Here is a 21,352-nt window from a genome sequence, read left to right as displayed (position 1 = left end):
CCGCACCTTCAAAATAAACTCCACATGATCCCATCTGAGGAATACTTTTTTTCTTTCTTTCTTTCTTTTTTTTTTTTTGGAAAAAGACACATTGTTTAGCTGGGTAAGACCCTTATTTCTCGGCTGGGATCATTTGAAACTGCCGTTCGGTTAAAACTTTCGAGCACCATACATAGTCCACTCATTCACTCTTTATTAATCTGGGGTCGCCATAATGGAATGAACCGCCAACTTATCCAGCATATGTTTCATGCAGCAGATGCCCTTCCAGCTGCAACCCATTCCTGGGAAACACCCATACACAATCACACACATGCACTACGGCCAATTTAGCTTACCCAATTAACCTACAGCAAATGTCTTTAGACTTGTGGGGGAAACCGGACCACCCAGACGAAACCCACGCAAGCACAGGGAGGACATGCAAACTCCACACAGAAACGCCAACTGACCCAGCCGAGGCTCGAACCAGCGACCTTCTTGCTGTGCTACCCACTGCGCCACCGCGTCACCCACATAGTCCACTATATGGATAAAAATCCAGACTATTTTCCTCAAAACACTTAATTTCTTTTTACACGAAGAAAGAAAAAACATCTTAGGTAACAAAAAGTGAGCATGCCATCAGAAAACGTCATTGAAATCAGCAGAACAGGGATACTGTAATACCTCAATCTATCTATCTTTCTTACCGGTGCTCTTGCAGCTCTCTCCATCAGGCCCGAGTGCCCAGCCCTCATAACAAGCACACTTGACTGTGGCCTTCTCCTGCACACAGCGCTGGCTGCACTTCAGATGCTTGGCGCAGAAGCTCTGGATCTGGCAGGTCTTGTTGTCAGTACCCAGCTCCATGCCAGCTGGGCAGGAGCACAGGACGCCCTCACCGGGAGCGATGGTACAGTTATGGCTGCAGCCTCCATTTTCCACCGTGCAAAGATCTAGAAGGGACGAGAAACAGACAGAAGGGGAAGTCAGGATTGAAAGGGTGTTTGTGAGTAATGAGACCGTTGAACAAAAAGGGAATAAACAATGGAGAGAACATTCTTATTTTATTTGAATCCGAGCCTGAAATTTGTGTGCGTCTCACGCTAATGGGAAACACAAGTCGAGTTAGCTTTGTGCAAACTGTGAAAGATTTAAAGGAATAGCTTTCACAAAAATGACAGTTGGGGAATTATTTACTCACCCTCATGGCATTCGTTCTTGGAACACAACAATATCTATGCTTTTAAATCAGCTTTTACCAGATCTGTGGGCGGTCGAGATCCATAAAAGGCTAAATGAAATGAAATGATATAAAAAGCAGTCCGTATGGCTTCTGCACTGTATCATCAAGACTGCTGGAGCTGTTATACAAAATAGTGAGAACAAATCATTTGAACCCAATCTTCTATAATTTGATTTGTTTTAGTTTTATTTTTAATTTGTATGGATGGATAAATAACAAATAATAACTTGACTTCTAGTTGATCATTTGTTATCAGAAGTGGCTCATATGAAAGGCAAAGGCCTCCAGATTGCGCTTATTTTATTAAAAAAAAAAGATCATGTCTTGTTTTTTAATTATTTAATGATGATGCTAAAGTCTGACTTTGCTTAGACAAAAGTCTTGTCACTTAACAGAAATAATGATCAGTATAGAATATATTGTGTCTGACTCCCATGAGCTTGGACGACTGCATCCATACATCTCTGCAATGACTCAAATAACTTATTAATAAAGTCATCTGGAATGGCAAAGAAAGCATTCTTGCAGGACTCCTAGAGTTCCTCAAGAGTCTTTGGTGTCATCTTCAATGCCTCCTCCTTCATCTTACCCCAGACATGCTCAATAATGTTTATTTCTGGGGACTGGGCTGGCCAACCCTGGAACCCCTTGACCTTTTTTGCTTTTAGGAACTTTGATGTGGAGGCTGAAGTATGAGAAGGAGTGCTATCCTGTCGAAGAATTTGCCCTCTTATGTGGTTTGTAATGTAATGGGCAACACAACTCTCTTGATACCTCAGGCTGTTGATGTTGCCATCCACTCTGCAGATCTCTCGCACACTCCCATACTTAATGTAGCCCAAAACCATGATTTTTCCTTCACCAAACTTGACTGATTTCTGTAAGAATCTTGGATCCATGTGGGTTCCAAAAGGTCTTCTGCAGTATTTGTGATGATAGCGATGCAGTTCAACAGATGATTCATCAGAAAAATCGACCTTCTGCCACTTTTTTTGATAGACTAGATAAGACTAGACTAGATGATAAGACTAGAAGTCAAGGTATTATTCATTACTCTTACAATTGGGATGGACGACAAGACTTTTGTCATTTAGTGTACAATATATGTTCATATATATGACATTTATGGAGCTTGGAGCTGTAGAGACTATGGATTGTCACTATATGATAATGTACATTGTTTAAAACTTTGAGGTCTGTAAGATTTGTAAAAGTTTTTAAAATTAGTCTTATATGCTGACCAACACTGCACATTTTATGAAATTTATTATTATTATTATTATTTATTATTCATTCATTTATTTTATTATTATTTTAACAACAATAATAATAATTAACATTATTATTATTATTAACATTATTATTATTATTATTATTATTATATCATTAATGTAATTAATTTATAAACGTTTTGCATGATTACACCATCCTTTCACAATCATTCTAAACTGACTATTTGGTGCTCAAGAAACTCTTACTGAAAGTTAATGTCATTGTTATCAATGTTAAAATGTGGAAATGCATTATAAGGATTCTTTGATGAAGAGTAGGTTGGAAACACCATTTATTTAGAATAAAAATCTTTTGTAACATTATAAAGATATTATAATAATAAAAATATTTGTTAATCAATTTATTGTAGCAAAGGTGAAAAAAAACTGTTTAATTAATTAAATATATTACTTACTCTAAATCTTTGAATTTCAGATGACACAAATTACATCCAACACATTTAATAGTAACCTTGTTTGTGAAGTGTGTGTGCCTTACTACAAAGCTTCTCGTCTGAGGCATCAGGGCAGTCATCCTTGCCATCACACAGTTTCTCAGGAGGAAGGCAGATGGAGTCATTACTGGCACAAACATGATGGGAGAGCTTGCACTCCAGAGCCTCGCAGTTTTCTTCATCGGAGTTATCCTCGCAATCATTGTCCCTGTCGCACACCCAGGCCTTACTGATGCAACGAGCTGAAGCACACAAACAAAAAGTCAGATTATTTTGCTAAATAGTTTTTATTAAAGGGATAGTCACCCAAAGATGAACATTTACTTAGTATTTACCTTACTTTTAATTGAATTTTATGCTGACCCAAAAATAAGATATTTTTAAGAATGTTAGAAACAAGTAACCATTGTCTTCCATAGAAGTACTGTATAAACAAATAAAATGGAAGTCAATGGTTACAGGTTTACAGCTTTTCTTTGAGTATCTTCTCTTGTGTTCAACAGAAGAAAAAAATGCCAACAGGTTTGTGACTGGAAGGGTGAGTAAAAAAAAGTAAATAATGATGACATTTTCAGTTTCAGTAAACTATGTCTTTTTTGGATTTTTTAAAATTTATAAAAAAAATTTAAGGGGTTTTCACCTTTATTGGGATAGGACAGTGAAGATTGTACAGAGAGGAATGTGTGGGGAGCAGAGATAGCTGAGAGATCGGCAAAGGACCTTTAGCCGGGAATCTAACTCAGGTCGCCGCGAGCACCTCAACAACTAGGCTATTAGCGCCAACCCTTTCTTGGAAATTTAACTACAATATTGCAAACTAAAGCATCAGCCCAGTCAGATGTTTGTAACTTAAACACATCGCTTACCCAAAAATAACAGCTTTTTGTTTGTTTCATAACAAAACAAATGACTTCCCAAAAGCCACTATCCGCTTGTTAAGTGTGACATCATGCGAAGCGGCTTCCGGGTCCAAGTGCTCTATCAAACTGTATGGGGAGACTGATGAAATGCTAATCATAAACGTTTACAAAGCGATGTAATACTTTCGAAAATCACGATCGCAATATATATGTCCATGCCTAATATCCAATGGCCAGAAAGTGATCCATTTTTTTTATAAATTGTTAAAATTTTGGAGTCTGTGATGCAGCAAGCCCAGAGATTGTTGTGTATATTATTCCTTTATATAAAATTCAATTTAATATGTGATATGAATATTTATTTATTACATATTTATTGCCACATCAGCAACTTATGCCTATTTTGTGGCCAAATGGATATACATTAAACTATTACATGATAAAAACAAATTCGTATTATATGAAAAAATAAATAAATAAATTACTTAGACAAATATATAAAATATAAATAGATAAAATTTACAAAAAAAAAATGTCTAAGTTAAATATGGTTTTTCAGTTCTATTTTTGATAAAAAATGTAAAACTCTTCCTGGTGGTACCTTTTTAAAAATGTCCATCAAATTTTGTCTAATGGAATTTCTACATTCCAACAAAATATGTTTGATGGTAAGAGCAGTCTGGCAGTTATTACATTTAGGTGATTCTTCGTTATTTAATAAATATGAATGTGTCAACCTAGAATGTCCAATTCGACATCTGGTATAGACTGCCTGATCATGCCTGGTTTCGAAATTATAATTTGCTAAATGTCTTTCATTTATTTTCGGGTTAATTTCATATAATTTGTTGTTGATACAGTTGTCCCATTCTCTTTGCCATGTTTCGTTTATGTACAAATTGATGGTGGGTTTCGAGTCATCAGGAGGAATTAAACATTCGGTCACATTCAAGGAGATGTGTGATATGAATAAAAAGTCATCATAAACGAATATTCAATGAATATAAGTGGCGGCTTGGACGCGGAAACAGTATTACATACGTCACCAACACGTCACCACTTAACAAGCGGATAGATGTATGTGCCTTACTTCTGGCACAGTTTTAGAGAAAAACCTGTCAGGATTTTTCTCCTCCTAATTAAATTAAGCATGGCTTAGCGTGGATACCTTTTGAGGATGACAATCCATATTTAGGCAGCATTAAAGTTCTCCATGACTGCAGTGACAAATTAGAATGCACTTAGAATTCACAAGAGGTCGTGAAAGATACAGTGTTGAATGTGCATATGTACACAGATATGAAAAACATTAAGAGGTCACCTAAACATTTTCAGTTTCTCTGCATTTATTGGCTCATGTTTTGAAAAAAAAAAATTACAAAACTGGGGTCATACAGATTATATTGAAGTTGTAGTCTAAATATGAGTTTCATACATTTGTATCAAGCCATTTGCACTTGCATTAGATGGAGAAAATTCTGGAATGTTTTACTGTAAAGCTTCAATTTCTCTTCAGCTGAAGACAGAAATTCATATCCACTTTGGAAGATTTGGTTCGAAACCATTACGAGTTTTTTTCTTCAGTTGAACAAAAAAGAAGATACTTTGAAAAATGGTGAAAACTTGTAACCATTGACATCAATAATATTTGTTTATTCTACCATGGAAGTCAATGGTTACAGGTTTTAATCTTTCTTTAAAATATCTTCTTTTGAAGAAACAAACACAGAAGAAACAAACAAACATGTTTGAAACCATTTGAGGGTGAGTAAATAGCAAGTAAATTACTATTTTGTTTTTATATACACTTTTATATTTACATATTATTATAAATTACTATTTTATTTTTGGGTAAAACTATCCCTTTAAATAAATCATCAATACATCTATTTTTAGGTAAAATATGATTTAAAGGATAAAGACAAAAATGGGTGAATGCTAGACCTGTGTCATCAATATTTTTTAGTTTTCTGTGAATATAATTGTGTGAGAAACATTCAGGACATCCAAACATCTACTAACCTGAGTCCTTGCATGCAAACTTAACGGCAGGATCGCACATATGCGTGACTCCCTCGCAGTTCTTCTCATCGCTGAGGTCCATGCAGTCCGTGTCTCCATCACAGCGCCATCGCTTGGGAATACACAAACCATCCATCCGGCACTGGAACTCATCCGTGTGGCAACCACCGGGAGGCCGCGTGGCTGCAAAAATAAAAATAAAAATCCAATCACAATGCAGTCATGAGAACACTATTATTAACCTATTATTTGACAATAATGAGCACTCGGCTTCCTGACGTCAAAAAATCTGTTCCCAAGGATGAAAAGTGGAACTAACGTGAGGCACAATCACACTGAACTCTGATCCAAAGCAAACTTTCTCATGAAGAGCGGTCCAGGCCTGGCACAGTGACGGAAATCATTAGGCATCGGACATAAAGGCTTTCCCTCATGGCAAAGGTTCGCGTCTGGCAGAGTCTGAGAGGAGATGGGGGAAGTGGAAAACCACCGCTTGTCCCATAAACAGACAGAAGTGTGTCCTAGAACAGGGATCTGCTGGGGTGAACTGGCCTGAATGACATCATAGTTCATATCGATACAGACGTCTGACTGTAATTTTAATGCGTTTTTGAATAGTTCTGATTATTATGCTACATTTAAATTTTTAATTTTCCCAAATTTGATACAATTACAGAATATACAAGTATATGTTTATTTATGAATATGTTTAAATAAATAAGTTGCCAAAAAATGTAGAGAAAACTGAAAATAAGCAATAAAAATCAATAGCTATTTTATAATAAATCGATAACCCATACAATGTATTTTTTGGTATTGTCTGGGTTATTGAATTGTTGCAAAATGGTTATTGATTTTTTTAATCCAAAAAATCATTAGAATATTAAGTAAAAATCATGTCCCATGTAGCTAACTTGTACATTTCTTACAGCTAATAAATCAATGTAATTTTTAATTAGCAATATTGACAACTGATACAGGGTTTCTGCAGGTTTAAATCAAATTTAAGGCATTTTAAGACCCTTTTAGGACCATTATGAATGAATTTTTAGACTTATACAGGGCTAAACACTAAGGATTTTTTCTAATGGCCTGGTTACTTCTGTAAATAGTTTTTGTAATAATGGAAGACCATGTGAAGGGACGCGCGTTGCTTTAGTTTTCTTTCCCTGATTAGGGAATTTCACTTGAAACATTTGCTGTAGAAATGTCTAACAGCTGTTGTGAAGGGTCTTTCTTTTCAATAAAAAAAATTATATATGTTTTATATAAGTTTTGAAACGGGTTATTGGTGATTAGGTGTCAGCCCGATAGGGTAGCTTTACTTGGAAATTAAGACTCTTTTAAAAATAATTTAAAATTTTTGAAATTTAAGACATTTTAAGACTTAAGACCTCGCGGACACCCTGTAATAGCATAATTTTGACAACTTTGAGGGCTATTTATTACCATGTACATTTTTTTAACAGAAAATTCCACATATTTTAATAGTTGTATCTCTGCCAAATGATGTCCAATCCTAACAAACTGCTCATCAATAAAAAACTATTTATTCAGCATCATGTGATATAAAAATCTCTCCCTCTCTTTTTTTTTTTTTTACATAAATAGATGTCTTAATGTAGTTACTCTGTGATTTATTGCTTTTTACTGGCTCTGTACTTGGAAATAAAGTTGAATCTAATAAGTAAATAACATGTTTTTAATAATTTAAAAAAAGAGTTTTTATTTTTACCATAAATATTGCTTCCACACCTCCTTTATACTGCAAACAGTTTTGGTATAAATGATGTAAGATAATGCAAAAGGATATATTTTTCTGTTACTGTCATAAAGAAATTGTGTTTCTTATATTTCTGATTAGGGAATTTAAACTGGAAAATCTGTAAAAGTGACAAATGTCTACTGATGTTGTGAATTGTATCTTTTTATAATAAAAAACTTGCAAAAAAAAGTTATCTATACTATGTGTATAAATATTAACCTTCATATTGACTTCAAATATGAACTTGAATAATGCAGAAAAGTAACTGGACCTTTAACTTTTTTGCACCAAACTTATCATTCTTTTGAACAAACATCCCCCCACTCCAAATTACAGCAAACTCCCAGTCAATGACATGATGAAACATCTCTCCTTCACAACTCAAGCAGGCTTGTCCTCTTCCACATCTACATCCCTCACACAGCCACAAACCAGGCTCCCATAAGGCCCTGCACTCTCATTAGGCCTCTGGCTTGGTTCTGCTACATTGATTCCGAGAGTCTATTAAGCAGCAGCATGCAATGCGGATTAGAGAAGTGAAGGACAGAAGCCCAGACCCCAAAAACATACTTCCCCAAAGGGCCCGGCCAAAAACTGACCAATTACTGTAAGGTACTGCAGGTGAAGAGGGTTAAAAAAAGATAGTTATCTGCAGACTTCCTCTGTGCAAACTTTTTTGTACTTTAAGTTTGTTACAATGTTGTTTAAATATCAAATGAGACACTATTTTATTAAGAATGGACTTCTAGCACAAAAATCTGAACATTGGTTAACAGTTCTCTCTCTCTCTCTCTCTCTCTCTCTTTTTTTTTTTTGCCAAATTAGAGTAAATTGTTGCTACAGACAGAAAACGGAATGTTTTATCACTCTATAATTCAATACCAGCCACAGCCAGAACAAAAATACATTTTTTGTAGATTATAACGTTATATAAACTCACTGGCCACTTTATTAGGTACACCAGTACAACCTGTCCATGTCATAAAGAGCGAATCATCTCAGACTGGTTTCTTAAACATGACCAGGAGTTTACTGTACTTAAATGGCCTCCACAGTCACCAGATCTCAATCCAATAGAGCACCTTTGGTTTGTGGTGGAACGCTAGATTTGCATCATGGCTGTGTAGCCGACAAATCTACAAATCTGCATGATGCTATCATGTCAATACAATATGAACCAAAATCTCTGAGGAATACTTCCAGCACTTTGTTGAATCTATGCGACGAAAGATTAAGGCAGTTCTGAAGGCAAAAGGGGGTCCAGTCAATAGTACTAGTAAGGTATACCTAATAAAGTGGCTGGTGAGTGTATAATCAGACAAATTACTTTTGAACAAATCCCTTGTATTATTAACTCATTTTTAATTTTGTTAATTTTTTTGGTGTTTTTTTTGACAGGGACAGTGTACCAAAAAATAATGTCATTTATAATTGACTTTTTTTCTTCTGTTGAACACAAAAAAAAGATATTTTGTGAAATGTCGGAGCATTGACTTCTACAGCATTTTTTTCAAACCAAGGAAGACAAATGCTAACTAACATTTTTCAAACCATCTTCTTTTGTGTTCAACAGAATGTTTGGAAACAACTGAGGGAGAGTAAATAACTTTTTTTTTGTTTAAAATGAATCTTTTTTGAGAGTCAAACAACTCAAAATCTAAAGATACTACAAAAAGGCTCAGGCCACAAAAATATCTTCAGAGAATAAACGCTGACAGCTTATGTAATACAAAGAGAGGGGAAAATAGAAACTGATAGCGTATATTCAAATATAGATTTCTCTTTTAAATGAATTATTAGTCAAAGAAAGTGTTTGCTTTCCCAAGTTAAAACTACACCTATGACGAATTATTTCTCACCGATTTCAATCAGGATTTACAACTAAGGAACACAAAAGAAGATATTTTGAAGAATGTTGACAGCCATATCAACATAGCCAATTTTTCAAAATATCTTCTTTTGGGTTCAACAGAAGGTTTGGAACCACATGAGGGAGAGTAAATGACTTTTAAAATAATGAATGAAATCATTTTTGTGTGAACTACCCCATTGACAACGATGAAGTTACATGAATCGGACACGAGTAGAAGAATGGACAAGGGGAGCAAGTACGATGCCCAAAAATGCTTGTGTGTGCGGACAGCGGAGCAGCTCTTGCGTCGAGCGTTCTGACATCTCTGCACTTGTGTAATCCCTCGAGACGGCAGTCATTAACACTGCTCTCAGACATTCTTCAGGATCTTGTGGTTTACGTGTTTCAACGCAGCCCACAAAAAAAGAGGAAATATGACAGGCCGGTTTGCGAAATCGTGATTTACTCCAGTTAATGAAGTGCCTGATGGTTGCGTTAGTCATTGCGGTCTCACTCATAATCTAGAGGCACTTCAAGAAAGCCCACACCACCAAAATAGCTTCAGAGAATAAACGCTGACAGCTTATATAATACAAACAGGAGGAAATAAAACCTGATACAGTTCATCAAAATAAAGATTTTTCTTTTAAATTAAGAATGAGTCTAAAAAAGTGCTTAATTTCAGGAGGTGAAACTACACTGATAATAAATTATTTCACCTTTTTTAATTGGGTTTGCTAATTAACCCTTTACACAAGACTGTTATGACGTCTTTAATGATCATCATAATCTTAAATCCTTGAAAGTTTTTAATATTTTGATAAAAAAAAAACATGAACATTTATATGCATTTATGCATGCATTATATCATCTTTGCTTCAATTTGCAAAAAACAAATCACCGCATATGCGAGGTGTTTCTAATTTGATATTATTCGTCTCCTTGGCTGCGGTTATCAGTCTCACACTAATTTTCCCCTTTTTCTGAAAGTCTTGATAACACCATTATGGAGTTTTCCTTTTATTATTTCAGCAAATAGGATTGTAAAAAAAATTATTTGTTGTACTCTCCCATTCACTGCACTCTAAGTTTACCCCATCATGACGCCTTCCGCTACTAAGAAACCCGGAAATTTGAAAAGGGTCTAAAAAGAAAAAGAAAAAAACTTTTTAAAGGTATCTCTTCTTTTTTCTAACTGGGTTTATAAATTAAAACAAAAATACAATAGATCTTATCAAATTAATAATAAAACTAAAATAAATAACAAGAAAATTAAATTTTCCAAAATAGTACAAAATTGGAAAAAGCATTGCTAAAAATTTTCTGAGAATGTGAGTACTTCAACAGACTGTCAATCTAAGCCTTAGGTCTTTTCAATTGTAGAGGAATTTGATTAAGTACATTGTATAAGTATCTGTGAAGTTCATAATTTTATTTTGTTGATGTACATGTGTACTTTGTACATGGGTTTTTTTCTAAATGTAAACAATCCAATATATATCTTATACATACAGTAATTGACACTATGCTTTTCAGATTTTTATTTATTTATAGTATTTTCCATTTTTTATTGTTTTTAAATTTTTTTTTTGGAATTGTAATTTTATTTTGTTCATGGGGAAGGGTTGGGAATAATATTTGTTATTATTATCTAAAAAAAAACTGATTAAAAAAAGAATTGCTAAGAAAATAACAGAATTAGTTTGCTTACTTTTAATTTTTATTCAAAACTTTTTTAACCAAAAAAATAAATAAACCAATTATGTTATTTTCTAATCAAAAGTGTGCAATTACTATATAACTAAAATAAAACAAAGTTTTCCAAGTGGACAGATTCTTTATTTTTATCAAATTAAATCTGATTGCTATTAGCTTATTTTCAAACAATTGTTTTTATTTTATTTAATTGTATTATTTTATGTATTTAGTTACTTATTAATTTTTACATTTCATAAATTGTTTAAAAACATACTTCAAAGTACTTTTTTTACACAATTTATAAAATGAAAACAAATCTCCAAAAATATGTTTGGCATGGTGCTGACCAAGAGAGTGATTCTGATGGAATGGAAATGCACGACACCTCCAAGTTTTTTAAATGATTAGCTGAAATGGTTTAAGCCTTCAAGCTGGAAAGGTTACGTTTCTCTAGATTTGGCAAACAGAAGATGCATGATAAAATATGGTGCCCCTTCTTTAGCTGCATAAGCTAATAATGTCTTAGTAATTATTTGTTTTCAGTAATAATTTTTTCTCCTTTTTTTTTCCATTTCTTTTTTCGTCTGGCTGAAATTTTTTTTGATGGTGCTGTATAATTGCTGTACTATTTGCTAGTGTTTTGCTGCATGTTCTAGATGGTATTATGTAATAACACTATAGATAGATAATTTTGTTAACATATATACATGATGTACTCTATTGGGTGTTTTGTTCTCATAAAAAATTCTATAAATAAAATAAAAAAAAAAATCTTCAAAAAAATATATATAAATATAAACAGTGGTCATTTGGTAGCATTGAGTTTTAATCAGATGGTTTGTTTGTAGCAACTTTGAAGTCATTTTCCCCAAAATCTGAAAAGAAAAAGGTATGGAATGAGAATGACCAAGCTCACCCTGATTGGTACAGTTGGCGTGAGTCTCATCACTGTAATCTCCACAGTCGTTGTCTCCATCACAGGTCCAGTATTCTGGAATACAGCGGCCGCTATTGCATTTAAACTGTACACTGGAGCATGAGTGACTGCAGCCGGCTTCATCACTGTTATCCCCACAGTCGTTATCTGAACACAAACACACACATAGACAACCCTTTTCAGTGAATTACTTGGGACATGAAAGTCTTTTAAATGGCATTTTAAACTCACCGTTATCACAACGCCAATTTACATTGATGCAGCGTCCATTTGCACAGGTGAACTGAGTGAGTGGGAAACAGGTGGGATACGCTGGAAAGAACAAAGAAAGATTAAAGAAACCACTAACTCAGCATGGTACGGTGACAAAAAAAGAGGCTCAGATTGCCATACCACAGGATGCTGGTTCATCAGAGCGATCTCCACAATCATCATCCAGGTCACACGTCCAGGAGATGGGGATACATCGACCGCTAGCACATGGGTACTGGTTAGAAGGACATGTGCGTGCTGGGAGACACAAGAAAACATCGTCAATTTACAGAATCTGTAAATTGAGTCTGAATCTATGGGTAGATGGCGATTTTTTTGTCAATTCTGAACGATTCGAGTCTTAACGAAATTCGATTAAATTCTATGTTCAATTCTGTAGCCTATATTTTTAAAACTTTTGCATTAAAGTGAATAAAACTAATTCAAGGAATTTTATGACCAGTTGAACACACATTCATCTGAAAAAGCAAAAAATCATCATGAGTATGAGTAATGAGTATCAAATTTTGCATACTGGAAAATGTGAAACAATATAGTTTTGTTTTGCCTCAGCACCGATACTAGTTTAAATCATTACCACAGAGTCATTCTTGAGGCTTTAACTCTGGAAAATTTAGAAATTTAGACAGCATAAGGTATCAAAAATGATATCAAATATCGTTAAAGTATAGGTAAGGAGTTTCACATTACCCAAGCAGGTGCTGTTGGATTCATCTTCATCATTTCCACAGTCATTGTCTCCATCACATAGCCAGCGCAGGGGGATACAGCGGTTATTCTGGCACTTAAAGCGGTCTGCAGGACAGGTGTGCTGGTCTGAAACATCACAAACAGGACCATTTACTCCGTATGCTTGGTTTGCATTGTAAGAAACTAATTGACTATTCATGAATTTAAAAAATATTTAAATACTACTCATATTTATATTTCAAAGATTTATACTTCAGGAACTAGTGATCCTAACTCATAAAAATATGCTTGTTTTGATGTTTTATTTTACATTTCTCAGGAAACAGATAATTGATATGGTTTCTTTCCATGTAAATGCAATAATCAAAAACATTAGATTAATCAAATAACAGTTGAGAATCTCACACCAGTTTTTCTTCTTTTTTTGCAGAATTCAATGAACAGGTTTTTTTTTTTTTACTGAATTTCAGGAACTAGAGATCCAAACTCATAAAAATATGCTGGTTTTGATGTTTTATTTTACATCTCACAGAAAACTGACACATTTTAATTTTCAATTTTTTCAGATAATGACCTGGTTTCTTTCTTATTTCTGTAAATTTAATAATCAAAAGCATTAGATTCATTGAACAATGATTAAAAATCTCACACCACTTTTTGTTTGTTTTTTTAAATATTTCAACTTCATCTTGTCCAATCATCGGGTCTTTTTGCATTGCAATTGTATTTGAGTCCATTTCTGTAGTACTTACTAATGATTTATGTTTTAAATAAATTATGTTTGTTTAAACTGTCATCAAAAACCCTTATAAAAAAAAAACCTACACTTTTTCCACAAAATAGAAACGTTTTTGATAATAATTACAATCTAGAGCATATTAGCATATCTGAATGATTTCTGAATCATCATATGATTCTGGAGTTATATCTGGTGGAATTCTTTTTTAATTTTCTTAATATAAAAGCAAAATGGGCTACTTTCAAAAATATCTAAACATTTTACCGACCTCAGAATGGTAGTGTGTGTAAATGATTTATATCAAAAAACGTGAGACAAAAGCACACTAACTGCACAGATCAGGGGTCTCATCGCTGTTGTCCAGACAGTCGTTGTCTCCATCGCACTTCCAGCGCTCTTGAATACAGCGGTTATTCTTACAGGCAAACTCTCCAGGCTGGCACTGAGGAGGAGGCACGTAGGAAGGATTTGCTGCAGAAAACAAACAAATGAAAAAAATAAAACACCTCTGAATCTCACGAAATCTCAGCACGCCTTTTTCGAATCATTTCAGGGTGTTTGCGGTAACTTAAAGCCCAGCACATCCACCTCTGCAGGTCTTGTTGTCTGTGTCTAGTATCTGGTCGTCAGCACAGGCGCAGGATCGTCCGGTGGGCGTCAGTAGGCACAAACTGCTGCAGCCACCATTATTAGCACGGCACACATTAGAGCCTATAACTGCACAAATCACAAACAAAAACAATACAGCTGTGAAACATTGATCTGATTAGGTTGTTTGTTTAAAAGTTTGAGATCAGTAAGACTTTTAAATCGTACTTAAAAATGTCTATTCTGCTTACCAAAGCTGCATTTATTTTATCAAAATACTTGCAAAGTATTATTACAATTTAATATAACAGTTTTCTTACTGAATGGGATTTAAATGGTCATTTTTATTCCTGTGATTTAAAGCTAAATTTAATTCAACACAATCCTTTAGATATTATTATAGCAAGATGAACTGAGCTCAAAAAACATTTATTATCAGTGTTAAAAAGTGTCCAAAAACTGAAATAGCACCACTTCAAAAGGTCAAAATTTATTCAATTTATTCATCAAGACCACATTAAGCTGATTAAAAGTGGCAGTAGACACACAAGATTTTATTGAAAATAAATGCTGTCATTTTGAGCTTTGTTTTCATTAAAAAAATCCTAAAAACTAAAATGTATCAAGATGAAAATGAATTATTTTATCAAGCAGGAAAGAATTTCTTTAAGCATTGACAATTGAAACTACAACTTATCTTATCATACTACATTATAACACCAAATCAGCATTTCAATGATTTCTAAAGGATCATGTGACACTGGAGACTGGATTAAATTCAGCTTTGAATCAGAGGAATCAAATACAGTCATGTTAAATGTAAAAGATATTTCACAATATTACTGTTTGGTATTTGTATTTTTGAACAAGTATACAGTCTTGGTGATGAGAAGAGACTTTAAAATAAAAAATAAAATAGAATTAAAAAAAAATTATTAAATAAAACAAAATTAAATAAAAATAAAAATTAATTAAATTAAAATAAAATAAACAAATAAATAAAAATAAATAAATTAAAAATAAATAATAATAATAAAAAAATAAAATAAAATAAAATAAAATAATATAAGGTCCTGATGCCAAACTACTGACAAGGAATATAAATCATGTAGCTGTTCAGACATGCTAACCTACAAAACAGCACTTTAAGTCTATGTTAGATCTGCCAGCTTGTGCTTGCATATTATATATGACTCATACAAATAATTATGGAGTGAAAAAAAGAAGCTCAGGGTGTTCAGTACTTTGCTGTTGTTGTGCATCATAGGTGCGAATTTCATAGATCGGCGGTCGTTCGTTGCGTAACAGTGTGGCTTTCTTGGTGTTCTGGTCCAGCTTGTAGATTCCACCACCACGGTACTCATTCCAAAACAGGAAGTTCTTATGGTGGCACAGGCCAAATGGGTGGTTCAGCTCCTGTCCTTCATACACCGTCTGGATGAAGAGAAAAATAGTTAATAAGTATTTTTTTAATTTATTAATTACTTTTTTTAAAGCAAATTCTGAACAGAGGTTGAGATTAGGAATATGGTGATGCTAAAATTACAGCTGATAAATGTGATTCATTAAAGATTAATATAGTTAAATAAAACCATGTAACTATAAACATGCTACTTGTCAAAATAAACATTAGCTGTAAAAGAACAGCAATGTATACACAGCTTTAACTGATTTTATTTCCATTGGTAGACACCAGGGAAAAATATCTTTTAAAAAATATTCTAATTATAATCTAAAATAATATTAAAAATATATAATATTTATAAAATACAGGATTTGCACTCTTTCATGGACACCAAATTCAAGGACATTCAAGGACTTTTTAAATCACTAATGTTTTAAATCGAGCACCTTTGTAATTCTTACCACCAACATATGTAGCGCCATGAAAGTCGTTCCTGTACTTAACATTTCACTAACATTTAATATTTACATTAAATGTCATAATAATGATGTTTTGAATGTCATTTTTAAAAATGTTGGCCATTTCAAACAACCGATTAAAAGTCATGTTCAAAGAACTTTATTACAATTAGTTGAATTCAATACTGTCAGTTTTCAAATGCATTTCCTGAAGTATTGATAAACGCATTATTTGTCATAGTAAATGTATAAGATTGAAATTTAAGTTTTTTAAATGAAGAATTTCTTAGTTTTTTTTCGTTCAGCCTTTGAAAGAAGCACAGTACAATTGTTGAAATAAAACCATAAACTTTAAATTCAAGTACTTTCAAGGATCTATGTTTGTTTTTAAGTATTTTCTAGACCTTGAACTCCTATGTCTAAAAATCAAGCACTTTCAAGTACTTTCAAGAAGTGTGGGGACCCTGAAAATATGTCATATATAATATAAAGGTACAATGAAAAAACTAAATATCCAACATTTAAATAAAACCAAAAAGAAAATAAAATAAAAACAAACTAAACAAATAATAAAAAATAAAATAAAAACAAATGCAAACTATAAATAAGAACTCAGATCACTTTGATGGTTTATTTTAACCATGATTTAATTATTTCTGCTAAATGAATCCATTCATTCATTTTCTTTTCAGCTTAGTCCCTTTATTAATCAGGGGCCACAACAGCAGAATGAACCACCAACTTATCCAGCATATGCCTTTTTTCGTAGCGGATGCCCTTCCAGCAGCAACCCAACACTTGGGAAATGAACCCATTTAAATGTAAATTTAAAAAAGTAAAGGGATATTTCAGTCAACATTTATTCACCATTTACAAACCCTCAAGTGGATTCATTTTTTTTTTGCGTTTTAATTTTTTTGTGTTTAAAAACTGGCTAAAACCGACTACCATAGTAGGATAAAAAAATACTTGGGAAGTCACTCTTCAGATGTGTTCAACAGAAGAAAGAAACTTGTAAAGGATCGGAGCAAGTTATCAGTAAGTAGATTTTTATTTTTGGGTGAACTATCCTTTTAAGCACCCATGCCAATTTGACACATAAAAAAAAAAGGTTTCCTTGTTTCTAGCCATCTAAAGTGTAAGTATTGTTTTGTCCTGAATAAAGTCATGTCATGAACGCTTGTGTGTTTCCTCACCCTGCGCTCTGTAGTGTTGAGAAGCACCATCTCGATGCGGTCGTAGTACGCATCCACCCAATACAGAAGACCCTGCTGGATGTCCAGACTGAGGCCATTGGGCCAGAGCACAGTTTTAGATGTAAGCAGTATACCAGCGTTTGAGCCGTCCATCCATGCCTTCCTGATACTGCCACGATTCATCTCTTTAGGCTCTTCCTCCCAGTCACTCCAGTACATCATTCTGCAAACAAAACCACAATATTCATTAAGACAAAGCCGTTTTGGCTCTTTGAGTGTTTGGTATTTTTTAGTGCTGGGCAAAGATTACCCATGATTAATCACATCCAAAATAAAAGTTTGTTTTGACATACAGTGCTTCCCACAGGTGTGAAATACACTTAGTGGTTGAAACACATCTTCAAATAAATAGCCAACTACATGTGACAAACAAAAATTGAAAGTGTGTTTTTTTTTACTTTATTTTTATTAAATATGACAATGTTATACACAGTTTCTTTTCAATGGAAAACATAGAACAGATCCATTCCGTCACATATGCACAAAAAAATCAGAATTGGGTCACATTTAACGGGTGTAAACGGAGCCAACGCAGTGTAAACGGAGCCAAAGTGTAATTTTTGGACCACTTAGAAAGAGCAATTTACTTTAGAAAGACCCTTCTATGCAAAACCATAGGACATTTATCCACTGATAAAAATAATAATAGGTACACAGAATCATTTTGGAATCAACTTGAATCACTCAGAAAACGGTCCATTAATCCTTTAAGGTGACTTTTATGGAGCCTAAAGATATCACAGAATAGTACATCAGATAAGATTAAATTAGATTCAACTTTATTGTTATTACACATGTACAAAGAAAAGAAATGCAGTTTAAGTCTAACCAGGAGCGCAAGTGCAGGATATACAGTTGAAGTCAGAATTATTAGAAGCCTTTGATTTTTATTTATTTTTTAATATTTCCCAAATGATGTTAAACAGAGCAAGGAAATTTTCACAGTTTGTCTGATAATATTTTTTCTTCTGGAGAAAGTCTTATTTGTTTTATTTCGGCTAGAATAAGAGCAGTTTTTATTTTTAAAAAAAAAACATTTTATGGTCAAAATTATTAGCCCCTTTAAGCTATATATTTTTTCGATAGTCTACAGAACAAACCATCACTATACAATAACTTGCCTAATTAACCTAACCTGCCTTGTTAACCTAATTAACCTAGTTAAGCCTTTAAATGTCACTTGAAGCTGTAAAATAAATCAGTTATTAGAAATGAGTTATTAAAACTATTATGTTTGGAAATGTGTTGAAAAAATCTCTCCGTTAAACAGAAATTGGGGAGAAAAATAAACAGGGGCTGATAATTCAGGGAGGCTAATAATTCTGACTTCAACTGTAGGTATAAGGTAAAAGTGCAATTATAGAAAACTATTGGTAACATTTACAGATTGATGTATTATGAACATAATATACTAGTCATGTTAACTAGAATCAGATATTTACAAATAGATGAATATATGCACATGCGCAGTATTGGAAATTGGTTCGCAAATATCACAAAAAAATCTATCTTTCCACTACCATACTTGAATGAACGTATTTAAGCAGTAACATCATGTCTTACCCATGAGACGGGTCCACTACTATGGCTCTCGGATGGGTCATCTTGCCTTCAATGAGAGTTTTGCGTGTTTGAGAGGCTTTCTCCAGTTTAGCCACACTGATGGTCTTTTTGGGTCCATCATCAGTCCAGTACAGGTTTTGCCCCATCCAGTCCACAGCGATACCTTCTACTGTGTGAATACCTGTGGAGCAGAGAGGCGTATGATGAGATGTCCATCAAATTCAACCTAAAAAATAACATCTCAGCATCACTCACCATCTTTGACGATGATGTCCCTCTCAGTGCCGTCAATCTTCTGCCTGCCGATGATGTAGCTTGTGGCATCAGCAAAATAGATAAATTCAGTCTCTGCATGGAAGTCCAGCGCTCTTGGGTTATTCAGGTTTTCAATGGGGACGATGTGCTCGTCATAAACGGTAGAGTGCATGTCCATCCCACGGATGACTCCAGGACGGCCTTTACCGTAGATCAGGAACAGCTCATGCTCTGGTTCTGTTTAGAAAATATTACATAGCGTAAATGGAAAATTAAAATACCTGTAATGGATAATACATGTTTATGGGTTGTTGAAGTGACACTGCATTTTCACTGTCACACATGACAAAAATAATTATAATTAGTATTGTCATCATTTAATATTCAGTTATATATATATATATATATATATATATATATATATATATATATATATATATATATATATAAACTGCCTATTTGTTAACTACCTACAGTATGTAAGATTAAGGTGTTGAAAATTAATTGAGGGTGGACATAATCACATTTTACTCACTCTTGCAGGACTTTCCATCACTGCCAAGGCTGAAGCCGGAACGGCAGCGGCAGGTTCGGGTTTTGTGGCTGTTTGCCAGCAGGCAGATGTCAGAGCACCCGCCAGGCTTCCCAAACGGATCCAGAGCACATGCGTGACTGCGCACTGCATGAAAACAGACAGAATGCATTATTTTGCCATAAGGATCCAATGAAGAAACCACAGTAAATAGAATGCTAAATATCTTTGGGATTTTTCTGACTACAGTATTTAATAAATTACTGAGCGCGTTTAAAAAATTTAATAAAATAAATTAATGTGACACTAAAAGAGCCAGTTGTAGAAGTACAATCAAGTACACATCTTAATGAGTGTGTCAAGCAGATTTGTGTCCATCCATTATTTAGTCTGTTTTTTATGTGAAAGACATTAAATGCATTTGTAAAAACTAGAAAAAAAAAACCACACAAAAAAAAACTGTCTGTACAAATGTAGTGGTACACAGGAATTTTATATTGCTGTGTAGAGCTATACGGTCAGATTTTTGGTTGACCAATCAGCATCCTTGCCCAGAAGTAGACCAATAAGATCAAATATTTAAGCCGTTTATTAATATTCTGCCGCACAATGCTATAAAAATTAAGCTGAAGTTAAATCAATTACAATTTTTGAATTTAATAAAATATAAGTAAAAATGACATACAGATTGAAAAGACTGCTTGAAATGTTTCCTCTTTACTGGATTTAGAAATTGAAAACAAAAAGCATGTTTGTGCTGTACCTGTGGGTTGGCGTCTCTGGTGGTAAACATGAAGAGCGCCACCTTTATCCACACGTGTGACCACCTGGAAGTCAGAGCTGTTGAATCGGTTGACTCTGATCACGCTGGTTTTGGGTTGCATGTTGGCGTTGTCAGAGTTGGTGGCATACAGATAGTTCTCAAACACCGTTAGACCATACAGATGCTCAATCTGCCGAAACAAACAGAATAGAATGATTTAAAAACATATATTGATTAAATACATGGCAGAGCATAGTGTTTGCCACACTACATATAAAAACTAAATAAATATATAAATATAAACTAAACTAAACTAATTCAAACTTTTGCTGATGACAATTCAATTTAATAATCAATTCAAAGCATTTAAAATCAATGCTTAGTTTTTATACAATATTTTAATGCATAATAGAAAGATTTAAATTGATTTTGAGACATTTGCTTGCTGTATTATCAGTGTTACTAACTGATTTATTTAAGATATGATACAGTTGATGTTAAAATTATTAAAATTTAAAATCTTTTCAAAATTAATTCCCAATTGCTGTTTAAAGGAGAGAGGAGAGACATTTTTAAACATAACAGTTTTAATAAATAATGTCTAATAACTATTTTCCTTGGTCTTTGCCATGATGACTGAACTTAATATTTTCTTAAAAGTGCAAATTAAAGGGTTTATGTAGGTTAATTAGATTAAATAAGCAAGTTAGTAATTGGTTCTGTAGCCAATAAACAAACAAAT

General features: G+C 33.6%; 1 protein-coding gene across 1 annotated transcript in view; it reads right to left on the bottom strand.

Moving 5' to 3' along the window:
- lrp1ab (low density lipoprotein receptor-related protein 1Ab) overlaps positions 1-21,352 on the bottom strand; it is a 146,084-nt gene that overhangs the window by 87,708 nt on the left and 37,024 nt on the right. Inside the window, exons 7-21 of the mRNA XM_056449612.1 lie at positions 20,611-20,800; positions 19,851-19,994; positions 19,316-19,552; positions 19,061-19,241; positions 17,438-17,660; positions 15,623-15,812; positions 14,379-14,507; positions 14,121-14,261; positions 13,052-13,177; positions 12,482-12,598; positions 12,320-12,400; positions 12,068-12,235; positions 5,837-6,019; positions 2,999-3,196; positions 693-938 (exon numbers count right to left, since the gene is read on the bottom strand). Of these exons, the coding sequence (XP_056305587.1) occupies positions 693-938; positions 2,999-3,196; positions 5,837-6,019; positions 12,068-12,235; positions 12,320-12,400; positions 12,482-12,598; positions 13,052-13,177; positions 14,121-14,261; positions 14,379-14,507; positions 15,623-15,812; positions 17,438-17,660; positions 19,061-19,241; positions 19,316-19,552; positions 19,851-19,994; positions 20,611-20,800 (2,554 nt within the window). The remainder of the gene's footprint in view (positions 1-692; positions 939-2,998; positions 3,197-5,836; positions 6,020-12,067; positions 12,236-12,319; positions 12,401-12,481; positions 12,599-13,051; positions 13,178-14,120; positions 14,262-14,378; positions 14,508-15,622; positions 15,813-17,437; positions 17,661-19,060; positions 19,242-19,315; positions 19,553-19,850; positions 19,995-20,610; positions 20,801-21,352) is intronic.

This window comes from Danio aesculapii, chromosome 23 (assembly GCF_903798145.1).
Source record: "Danio aesculapii chromosome 23, fDanAes4.1, whole genome shotgun sequence".
Lineage (NCBI taxonomy): Eukaryota > Metazoa > Chordata > Actinopteri > Cypriniformes > Danionidae > Danio > Danio aesculapii.
This window is presented reverse-complemented; position numbering and strand designations above follow the sequence as displayed.